This window comes from Sciurus carolinensis, chromosome 12 (assembly GCF_902686445.1).
Source record: "Sciurus carolinensis chromosome 12, mSciCar1.2, whole genome shotgun sequence".
Lineage (NCBI taxonomy): Eukaryota > Metazoa > Chordata > Mammalia > Rodentia > Sciuridae > Sciurus > Sciurus carolinensis.
Window position 1 is genome coordinate 105945819 of NC_062224.1, and position 12620 is coordinate 105958438.

The window sequence follows — 12620 nt, forward strand, 5'->3', positions numbered from 1 at the left end:
GGGCACTTTTAAAGATGGAGGTGAGGAGTTTCAATTTTACAACCAACACTTCAATTTCCAAGCTGTGTTTTAGAAAGTCTTACCCTTTGCCATTGTCTGAACTCTGAAAGAACTAAACTGCATGTATTTCCTTTATTAGAGGATAAAATGTCTTTTTCACTGGAAGAAGAAAAAAGAGCAAGAAAAAGGTCTTAGAACAGGTATAAACAAGGAAAACTATAGGTCCACACAGTAACAACAGTATGTTTCTCCTCAACAATTTTTAACCATGCCTTCCAGGTTCAGCCCCTAGACAATCATTCTTATTTTTTATGAACATAAAATTGTATTCACTGTACAAATTAGTGGACTTCACTGTGAGTATTCATCTTCAAATTTACACATACATATTTTTATTTTTACTTTTAGATTCTAAGTGGACCTGAGCAATTGTTACAGGACCATGGGAAATGACAGTATCTTTTCAAAAGGGTGGACTCTAGCCTTGGGAACTCAAAACTAGATCAATAAAAGAATTCCTGTTGAATACAGGAGCTTCTTTTAATTTATCTGAAATCTCAGAAGGAAAAGCCTATTTTTAAAAAAAAGAAGTTCCGGAGGCAGAAGAGTGAACTGTGGCCATCAGTGATAAGTGTTGACCACAAAGAGAAGCGTGCACATGGCAGCAGCAATCAGCCTGGAGATGTACCAGTTTCCGTTTCCAGAACTTCCAGTCTACTAACCAGGAAACCTTTTAGGGTTTGTGAAAAACCGAAACCACTATACTCAATTTGACATGGAAATGGTACCTAAAAGATGTCTCTTGGACAATGCATCTTAAAGTTGAAGCAAGAAACAACCTTAGATATTATCCAGTCTATATCCAAAGTATAGACGCCAACTATACTTTGGATAGTGATTCATCCAGCCTCAACTTCACTACTTTATTATCAGCTTCTTTCATTATCAGATTACTCTAATTATAAAATATGATGTTCAATCAAAATTGATCTTCCTGTAATTGCCCCCATTGGTTCTATTTCTCTACACATGCACTATGCTACAGAATGTGTAGATATTCAGATAGTAAAGTGTTCCAACATTAATAATATAAATTGACTTTATTTTAAAAAGAGAGAAAAGAAAAAGTGTTCAATTTAAATGAAGGCAACAGCGTTTAGGCAAGGAGATCAGGAGGGACCATGCAGATAACTAGCACTACAAACCACCAGAGCATTCAAGGTCCTTAACAACACTGTGCCCTAGTAAGGGATGCTGGTTACTTTCCCTAATATCAATGTTAAAGTACAGAGTGGGAGAGAAAGAGACAGAGAGAATTGGACCAAGTTATCAGATGTGATATGGTATAATTAGAAAAACAAGATTCTTGGAGACCCACTTATTTATGAAGAACTGCTGCCATTTGGTGAGGCCATCTTTAATTATCTGCAATGTCTCCCTTGTAGACTCTTCAGTTCGTTCTATGTCCATTTTAAATTTGTTCACTGAGTTTTTCCATTTATGTGTCAACTTCTGTAACAATGCAAGGTCTGCAGTGTCCTAAAATGCACAGAATCTAATTATCCACTTATTCATATAACAAATATTTATTAACATATGTCAGGCCATTATAAATATTATAATACTTATAGTAGAACAATCCATAGGAAATGGATCAAAAAAAAACAATACTTAAAATATTAGGGACAAGGTTTTTTCCTTTTGTAACATAAACCAAATTTTCCTGTAGGACTTTCACAGGGGCAGGTGGTACACTGGAAAGAATAGGAACCAGGAAGCCAGACAGGATCAAATATGAATCCTAGACATTCACTGGCCATGTAACCTTGAGTGACATTATTTAATCTATTTGAAGTTAATTTTTGTTATCCATAAAATAGCAACCTGTTGTGGTTTAGATATGAGGTGTCTCCCAAAAACTCATGTGTGAGACAATGTAAGAATTTTCAGAGGTGAAATGATTAGATTATGAGAGATGTAACCTAATCCTGAGGATTAATCCACAGATATGGATTAACTAGGCAGCAGCTGTAGGCAGGCTGGGTGTGGCTGGAGGAGGTAGGTTACTGGGGGCATGTCTCTGGAGTTTATATTTTGTCCCTGGGGAATGAAGCTCTCTCTGCTTCCTGGTTGCCATGTTCTGAGCTGTTTTCTTCTGCCACACCTTCTGCCATCATGGTCTGCCTCATCTTCAGCCCTAAGCTATGGAATCAGCAGACCGTGGACTAAAACAGCTAAAACTTGAGTGCCAAATAAACTTTCCCTCCTCTACATTGTTCTTCTCAGATCTTTTGGTCATGATGAGAAAAAAAGCTAATTAAAACAAAACCCTAGGGCTGGGGCTATCGCTTAGCAGTAGTGTGCTTGCCTAGCATGTATGAAGTATTGGGTTTGATCCTCAGCACCACATAAAAATAAATGAATAAAACAAAAGCCTTGAAATTTTTTTCTTTAAACTTAAAAAAGGCATTGTGTCCATCTACAACTAAAAAATATTTTTAAAAAAACAAAACCCTAGTACATATCTCACCAAAAACTGTTTTAAGAATGAAAGGAAATGACAAGTGTAAATGGTTTGACTCAATAAAAACACACTAAATGCCAGTTCCTTCCTTTTCTCTCCCTCATAATCATTGAATTTTCTGATAACTAGCACAGAATGTATCAATAAAACAACTACTTACTTTATTTTTAGTTTAAATACTAATAAAATAATTCTATGAATAATGTAGTATTATTAAGCTTATATTATTAGAATTACAATAGAAGAGGAATGTAAGGAAGTAAGAACCTTTATTCACTCTCCCTTAGATTTTTTTCCATTCTGCCCACAAAAAAGCACAAATATAAAACTATACTTAAAATTCTGCAAATTTAACAAAGCAAATCAATATGGTCTTAACACTTTGCACTTTTCTCCCATAACGTAGGCAAATTGAGCTTTACCTTGGTTGACAGCAATATGATGAAATGTTTCGTGTATTTATTCCAGCCTTTTTCATTGAGGTAGAGTCTTTTAGCCAAAATGACTCTATTTCTTTGAATTACCTATAAAAAATAAAGGACAACGACAGGAACCTCAAACATTAACAAACTACTCTAATTTATTATAGACCTTTCACATGTCAATATTTCACTCAATCATTATCTCAACCAAAATTTTTTCTTTAAATCACTAATTTGAAACAAATTCAGTTTCTAAAACTACTAGACTGTAACCAAACTGAAGTATAGTACATAGTAGAGGTTCTTAAACAATTTGATCTCAAGATCCTTTACACTCAAAAAATTATTAAAGATTCCAAAATGCTTTTGTCTGTATGGACTGTAACTATTGCTATTTATTGCACTGGAAATTAAACTAAAATTAATTAATATATATGGTTGACAACTCACTTAAAGTGTTAGTAAGCCCATTATATGTCAACATAAATAGCATTTTAACAAACGACATTTTTTAAAAAATGAATGAAGTGTCATTGTTTTATATTTCTTACAAGTATTTTTAATGTCTGCCTTGATAGAGCTGAATTCTCATATGTGCTTTTGCATTCAATCTGTTGCAACATCCCATGTCTAATAGCTTCTAAAAAATCCACTGCACACTCATAAATTAATGAGACTGAAATGGTAAATAACATCTTAATGTTATGAAGAAAATAATTTTGAAATCACAGAGCTACTAAAAGGGTCTTATGGACCCCCCACAATCCCCAGGGTTCCCTGAGCCACACTCTGAGAATCATTTAATGATGACTGTTCTAGACACTGTGGATATAGCAATGAACAAAAGAGACAAAGTCCTCATTTCAGAGTTGACATTCTAGGTGATATTCTTCCAGTTAGAAGGTACTTTATGGATAATCTAACACACAGCCCCATCAATGCAAGATAATCCTCTACTGAAATATTTATCAGAGGTCAGCTCTCTACTATTGAAATGCCTTAGAGTAAGGAAGCTCACTTGTCTTTTTCTCTCCTACTGAACAGATAAGCCTAGTTCAGTCTTGTTTCTTATATCTTTACTGTCATATTGTTTCCTTTGAATGTGTCACTGATGGAGCAGCCATGGTCTCTCCCCATCAGGACAGTGGGCAATGGCTGAGCCTGTGGTTCACTGCTGTTAACTCTGTCCCTGCTACCACCTGCTTTCGGTTTGGGCCATAGGACCTTAGTATTCTGAGATATTTTGAACTCATAGCCTTCAAGACTAATATGGTCAGAGTTCATCAGGTCAAAGTTAAAAAGCTCAGTCCAGGTTGTGGCTTACTGTTGGTCCATGAATGGCAAGGAAAAGACCATTTCCCATGACCAGGTAGTGGACATGGACATAAAGCTAGGGCAGGTATCTGTGAAGAACCCCAAAGGCACAGTCCATGAAATGCCCAAGACCTTCACTTTGTTGCAGCTGTTGTCTCTGATCAGAACACCAGCAGTTTGAATTCTATGATGAGACGTTCCGATCACTCATGGCCTCCATCCTGCAAAGTTTCAATGGGACCATTTTTGTCTATGGACAAATTCTGGAACTGGGAAAACCTACACTATGGAAGGAGTCCAGGATGACTCTGAAAAAAGAGGGGTCATCCCCAATTCATTTGACCACTTCTTTACACCCATCTCTCTCTCTTTTTTTTTTTTTATTGTAAACAAATGGGATACATGTTGTTTCTCTGTTTGTACATGGAGTAAAGGCGTACCATTTGTGTAATCATAAATTTAAATAGGGTAATTGATCAGAGAATCAGCAGTATCTTATCAGGGCTTCTTCCTTACAGATCTACCAGGAGGAGATCTGTGAACTACCTGTTCTTAAAGGATCAGACCAAAAGCCTTGAGATCAAAGAGAGGCCTGACACAAGGAATGTATGGAAAGACCTATCTTCTTTTGTCATCCAAAGTATGAATGAGATGGAGTACTTGACAAACGTGGGGAACCAGAACCAATCTGGGGTGCTACCAACATGAATGAGCACAGCTCATATTCTCATGCTATCTCTGTCATCACTATCAAGCGCAGTGAGGTTGCCTTCATGGTGAAACCACATCCAGGTAGGGAACCTGGTAGATCTGGCTGGCAGTGAAAGGCAAGCCAAGACAAGTGCAGAAGGGGAAAGACTGGAGGAAGCAACAGAGGTCAACCTCTCCCTTTCAGCCTTGCATAATGCCATCCCTGCCCTGGAGGATGAGGAAAGCACTCACATTCCAGATTGAGACTCAAAATGTATCAGGCTCCCCCACGATTTCCTCGGTGGCAATGCCAAGACTGTACTGTAGCCAATGTGGAACCTGTGTCACACAATGTAGAAGAGACTCTGATCATTTTGAGATATGCCACCCATGCCAAAACACTGAGAATAAGCCAAGGGTCAACGGGGACCAAAAGGATGCCTCCTTCAGGAACTCCAGGAAGAAACTGCTCAACTCAAGGCCCAGATGGAAAGCAGTCCACTGGCAGAAGGAAGAGCCAAAAGAAGCAGAGGGAGGGTGGGAACAGTCGGGGGAGGGAGGTTAAGGAGGAGGGAGAAGAGGGTGAGGAGGAAGTCGAGGGTGAGATGATTACTGGAGGGAACAGCAAGAAAATCTGGAGACTGAGAAGCAGGCTCTTGTAAAAGACCACGACTTGATTGTAGAAGAGAAAATGAGACTGCTAAAGAAGGAGGAGAAAAAGATGGAGGACCTGCAGCATGAGAAGGATGCTGCTGAGATGCTAGGTGCCAGAATCAAGGTACCATGCCATCCTTAGGCCCTTCCCCTCACCAGTGCCTTTTCTTTTACTTAAAAAAAAAAAAATACAAGGGCTGTGCATGGTGGTGAACGTCTGTAATCCTAGGAGGCCAAGGCAGGAGGATCCAAGTTCACTGCCACCCTGGGTAACTCAGCAAGACCCTATGTTAAAATAAAAAGGGTTAAGGGAATAGTGCAGTGGTAAAAGACTTGCCTAGCATGCATGAGACCCTTGGTTCTATACCCAATAACACACACACACACACACAAACGAAGATACTAAGGATGATGTAGCTTTTGGTTATCCATTTCCAACAGTTCCATGATATTTCAGGCTCAATAAACATTTGTTGACTTGAATTAAAATGAATAAACTGCAATAACACTAATACCCATGATGTATCCCCTGCACCCAGTATAAGAAATAGAACCAGACCTTAAATTATACTACAGAGCTATAGTAACAAAAACAGCATGGCACTGGCACCAAAACAGACATGAAGACCAATGGAACAGACTACAAGACACAAAGACACACCCACATAAATACAGTTATTATCATACTAAACAAAGGAGCCATAAACATACATTGGAGAAAAGACAGCCTCTTCAACAAATGGTGCTGAGAAAACTGGAAATCTATATGCAGTAGATTGAAATTGAACCCCTATCTCTCATAATGCACAAAACTCAACTCAACTCAAGGACCTAGGCATTACACCGGAGACCCTGCACCTACTAGAAGAAAATGTAGGCCCAACACTCTATCATGTCAACATAAGAACCAAGTTCCTCAACAAGACTCCTAAAGTGCAAGAAGTAAAATCGAGAATCAATATATGGAATGGATCCAAACTAAAAAGTTTCTTCAAAGCAAAGGAAACAATCAAGAATGTGAAGAGAGCCTACAGAACGGGAGGAAATCTTTAACACCTGTACCTCAGATAGACATTAATCTCCAGAATATACAAAGAACTAAAAACTTTCAACACCAAAACACATATAACCCAATCAATAAATGGGCAAAGGAACTGAACAGACACTTCACAAAAGAAATACGAATAGTCAACAAATAAACAAAAAAAATGTTCAATCTCTAGCAGGATCCAAGATGGCAGACTAAAGGGAGGCTGCATTCCTTGTCGCTCCATAACTTAGGTTTCAAGCAGAGAATATGTTTCTTGGTGAGGCAGTTTTTGCTGCTTATCGATCCCCTGCTCTTTACCCCATTTGTCTACTGTGATCACCTGCAGTCTGCCAGCATATCGATGCCTTTTTGAGTGTAGATTGCTCACTGTCAGGCGCCTATCATCCGCCTTTTGCCTGCCTCTTGCCTGTCCATGACCCATGCCTGAGGTTCACCTCCTGATCATCCGACAACTTTCAGCAAACTGATTGCCAGCCGCCAATGTGGTGCCAGATGCCTGCTATTGCGTGGAAGTTCACTGTCACAGTACCTGCAGGTTTGATTACACGTGGCTGCCACCATTTTGAGACAACAGCCAGGCTCCATAGAACCCCTGGCAGGACTGACTGAGCCCCATCTCCAGGATCCCTCAGCCAGACCGATCACTCCCTGCCTCGGGGGCCCTCACATCGACTGACTGCTCCCTGCCGCCAGAACCCCCAGACCGACTGTGCCCTATCTCCTGGACCCCAGATTGAATGATTGCACCCAGCCTCCAGGATCCCGCAACCACACCAAACACACCCGACCTCCAGGACCCCTGCCTGACCAACCGCACCCCGCCTCCGGGACCTCCAGGCGACCACGTCCACACCCTGAGCTGCAGCTCCCCATTTGCCAACACATTTCGAAGCCAGAGCGGCCATCTTGGATAATCCTGGAAGCCTTAGCTCTGATCTTTAGGTGGGGCAAATCCCATCCTGAGATGCCTGCTGGAGACTTGAAGCTCATTGTCAGGTACCTCTCATGCATCAGGCTACTGAAGACCCGAAAGTTTGAATACTACATGACTGTTAGAGTATAGATTCTTTTTTCTCCTTATTGAACAATTTTAAGTTTTTATTTCTTTACTTTTCTTGCTCTCTTTTCCTTTTGTTTACCTGTTCCCTCAGAGTCTCTTTCTCCCTTTTTGCATGCTAACAACCAATTTCTTTTGATTATACTCTCACCCTTTCTATTATCTAGAACTTCTGTATATTCTTTTCTTATCCCACCAACAGATACATCCTACATCCCTCTGCATCCTCTTTGTCCTCCATTAGAAACTGCAGACCTTATTGCAAATCTGTTTGTTAAACTGAAGATAATATTTGAACTCTTTCTGTTTATTATGACAATATTGTTAATGTCCTCATAGGAGCTATTTGGTCTAGGATTGCATAGTGTCTGAATTGGGCACTGCTAATATTGCTCTCCCCCTTAAAGAAAAGGCTTAGGAAACCTTTAGGGCCACTATAAGCCTATAGGGGGGAATCTGCAATACCCCAGATCTGCACTGCTAGAGGGGAAGATACATGAACAACATGAAAAACCAAGGGAGGAAAATGATCCAAACAAATCTAGATTCTATATTAATAGAATTCAATGACAGTATGGTAGAAGAAATGTCAGAAAAGGACTTCAGATTATACTTGATTAAGATGATTCGCGAAACAAAGGATGAGATAAGAGAGCAAATGCAGGCAATGAATGATAATACCAATAAGCTGAAAGAGCACCTGCAGGAAGCAAAAGATCATTTCAACAAAGAGATAGAGATTCTCAAAAAAACCCAAACGGAAATCCTTGAAATGAAGGAAACAATAAACCAACATCTCTAGCAATTAGAGAAATGCAAATTAAAATTACACTAAGATTCCATCTCACTCCAGTCAGAATGGCAATTATCAAGAATACAATTACAATAAAGGTTGGCGAGATATTTAACAAGGTACACTCATACACTGCTGGTGGGATTGCAAATTGGTGCAACCACTATGGAAAGCAGTATGGAGATTCCTTAGGAAACTTGGAATGGAACCACCATTTCACCCAGTTATCCCACTCCTCGGTATAGGCCCAAGGAACTTAAAATCAGCATACTACAGTGATGCAGCCACATCAATGTTCACAGCAACTCAATTCACAATGGCCAAGCTGTGGAACCAACCTGGGTGGCCTTCAATAGATGAATGGATAAAGAAAATATGTCATATATACACAATGGAATATTACTCAGTCGGAAAGAAGAATGAAATTAGGGCATTTTCCAGTAAATGGATGGAACTGGAGACTATCATGCTAAGTGAAATAAGCCAGTCCCAAAAAACCAAAGGCTAAATGTTCTCTCTGATATGTGCTGCTAACTCATAATATGGGTGGGAGAGGGAAGAAGAGAAGTTCACTGGATTAGACAAAGGGGAATGAAGGGAAAAGAGAAGGATGGGAATAGGAAAGACAGTAGAATGAATTGGACATATCTTTCCTTTGCTCATATATGAACACATGACCAGTGTAACTCCACATTATGTACACACACAAGAATGGGATCCTAATCAGAATAAGTTATACTCCATGTATGTATACTATATTAAATACACTCTACTGTCATGTATATTTAAAAACAATAACAAAAAGAAATAGAATAGCAGCTGGATCTTTAGAAGTTCCTGGTATTCCCTTTCCCCAAAGGGTAACCATCTTCTTGAATTTGGTTCTTACTGTTCCTTTGCTCTTCTTAAAAGTCCTTCCATATATGTATATAACTAAATAAAACAGAGGTTAGTTTCATTTGATTTCTTACTTTTTAAAAAAATATGTCAATGACTTTTTGACAATTCTACATCAGGATGGATGTAACCTAGGAGGAACATGGGACTACTGTCTCCACCTGTTTTCTTTTTTCATCTTGTAAGTATTTAGCATTATTTTAAGAACCATCTCATGAAGTTGCCTTATAGTGAATTGGCAGTCATTTCAATGCCACTGAATTTTGTTCTTACATGTATTGCTCTTACACTGGGTCCCCCCATTAGGTGTTTGCCCTGAATTTAATCTATTTGTTCCTGAAGACAAGAATAGCATGATCATTGGGAGTTCAGGCTCTACAGCAGACTTGCGAGGTTCACTGTTTATTACCTATGTAAGCTTAGGCAAATCACCTGAGTCCCAGTTTCCTCATGTGAAAAATGAGTGAACATGAGGTCACTGTAAGAATAGTGCTAATTACTCCTTTAGTAAATATCTGACACATAGTAATAAGCGAATGATAGCTGTTCTTTATAATGTGTAATTATAGTATTATTAATGCTAGTAATATTAATAAGGATAATCTATACACGTATCCCTGTTAACATTTCATTTGTCTGGATATGTCCATCATTCTAGCTTGATGAGATATTTAAGTTTTGAAGTTTTCATCAATTATTTCTGTTTTATCAACCAGGATATAGCATAATGCCTGACCCATCACAGGTGCTTAAACTTTGCTTTAAAACTTAATGTTCCTGCCAGGTTTGGTGGCAAACGTCTGTAATCCTAGTGGCTTAAGAGGCTGAAGTAGGAGGATCAAGAGTTCAAAGTCAGCCTCAGCAACTTAGTGAGGCCCTAAGCAACTCAGTGAGACCCTATTTCTAAATAAGGTATAAAAAAGGGGCTGAGGATGTGGCTCAGTGGTTAAGTGACTCTGGGTTCATTCCTGGTACCAAAAAAAAAAACCCAAAAAAATAATAGTTCCTCAAAGATTACCTTTCTTACTAAAAAAGAAAAAACCTAATATAACTGTTAAAGTCAAATAATAGAAGTATAAAATGACTCAAAATTCCTACCAATTCACCCAACCCTAAAATCAACTCACCAAAGATAATTCAGTGTTATTTGTTTGAGGGTTCCATCAGTGAAGATTTTTTGCACATGTGAATATATAAACTATACATACATAGTTTTTAAAATACACCTGATAGTTCTAGTTAAATGCAGGCTTTTATAATATATCATTACAATACTTGCTTCTTCTTTTACTTAGCCATCTTTCCATTTATTTATATGCCTATAACATTCTTAAATTACTGCTTAATACTCCTTTGTTTAGACAACCATAATTTATTTTTCATACTAATGGACATTTAGATTATTTTGATATTTTTTGGAATCCTAAGAAATGATAAAATTAACATCAATATCCTTATTAACTTTTCCTAGAATCTCTCAGAAGTGGGTTCTTGCCAATGGGATTGCTTGTTCAAAGGGGTACAAATGTAAAATACAGATGTTCCTTGACTTACAGTGGTGTTACAATCTAATAAATCCATCATAAGTTGAAAATACTGTAAGAGGGAAGGGGAGATAATGGGGAATGAAACTGACCAAATTATTCTGCTATAATATATGCAAATATTAACAACAAATCCTACCATTATGTACAACTAAAATGAACCAATAAAAAATATGGAAAAAAAGAAAATATTGTGAAATGAAAATGCACTTAATGCACCTAACCTACTAAAAATCACAGCTTAGCAACACAGTACACTCTAAAGTACCGGTTATTTACCCTCTTGATCTCATGGCTTATTGGGGGCTGCAACTCATTGCTGCTGCCCAGCATGATGAGAAAGTATTGTACTGTACACAGGCAGCCCAGGAAAAAACCAAAATTCAAATTTTGAAGTATGATTTCTACTGAATGCATATCACTTTCATTTATCATAAAGTCAAAAAATATTAACCAAACCATTATAAATTAAGATCATCTGTTTTGTTAGCTCCTATAACAATCTCCAGGGGCTGGAGTTGTGGCTTAGTGGTAGAGCACTTGCCTAGCATGTGTGAGGCACTGGGTTCCATCCTTGGCACTGCATATGAATAAATAAATAAAATAAAGGTCCATCGACAACTAAAAAAAAATTTTTAAAACAATCTCCAGAGAGATTGTACCAATTTATATTCTCATCAATAGTACATGAAGGTGTCCATGTCTACTATCTGTATAATGTTTGCTAAGGTGGTAAACTAAAGGTAGTACCTCTCTTTATTTTCTATCACTGATTATTGGTTATGTTGAGCATATGTTCATGTATTTATTAGCCATTTGAATTTCTTAATTTAAATTATCTGTTCATATTTTGTACTCAGTGCTTTCCTGGATTATTTTTAATTTTTGAATTTTATTTATTAGATCACTTTAGTAATATTAACTGTTTCTTATATAAGGTACCAAAAATTTCTCCTGGCCTGTTACTTGCTTTTGTTTCTGATGACTATTAACTCCTAAGAGTTTTTGATTTTGTTTTCAGTGCTGGGATGAAACCCCAGGGCTTCACACACGGAAAAGCACTCTACCACTGAGTCACAGTCCCAGCACAATATGGAAGCTTTTAACTTGGAAGTTTTTTTTCATGTCATGGTTAAGAAGGGCATCCTCATTTCAATATTATGAAAATACTCTTTTTATACTCGTTTAATTTATTCTAATATATTTGTATTTTTATGGTTTTACCTTTAAATATTTAATCCCTTCTCAGATTTGCTTTATTAATTTTTAATAAGGTAGAGATTTAATTTTTTAGCAATTACATAACTCACTGTGCCAATCCAATCTGAATATCCCATATATACAAGATCTACCTCAGATTTTTCTACTTTGTCCTTTTTATATTTATTCATACTCAAATGTCACATTTTCATTTGCTTTGACTTTATGATACATTTTGATGTCCAGAAAGACAGGTTTTCTTATTAATACCCTTTTAAAATGTTTTATTATTCTCACACTCAGATTCTTCCAGATATGCTTTATAATTAATTAACTTGCCAAATTCTGAGAAATAAATGAGTTATTGAGATTTTCAACAGAATTATACTGAATTTACATATTATTTGGAAAGAACTGACATCTATTCAATATTGATAACTCTTCTTAACTGGCGTTATATAATTATCCTTTTAT

General features: G+C 37.5%; 1 protein-coding gene and 1 pseudogene across 1 annotated transcript in view; one reads left to right on the forward strand and one right to left on the reverse strand.

Moving 5' to 3' along the window:
- Axdnd1 (axonemal dynein light chain domain containing 1) overlaps positions 1–12620 on the reverse strand; it is a 119991-nt gene that overhangs the window by 85164 nt on the left and 22207 nt on the right. The window contains exons 12-14 of the mRNA XM_047519990.1: positions 2947–3048; positions 1379–1539; positions 84–159 (exon numbers count right to left, since the gene is read on the reverse strand). Of these exons, the coding sequence (XP_047375946.1) occupies positions 84–159; positions 1379–1539; positions 2947–3048 (339 nt within the window). The remainder of the gene's footprint in view (positions 1–83; positions 160–1378; positions 1540–2946; positions 3049–12620) is intronic.
- On the forward strand, positions 3307–5746 carry LOC124961908 (kinesin-like protein KIF3B; annotated as a pseudogene).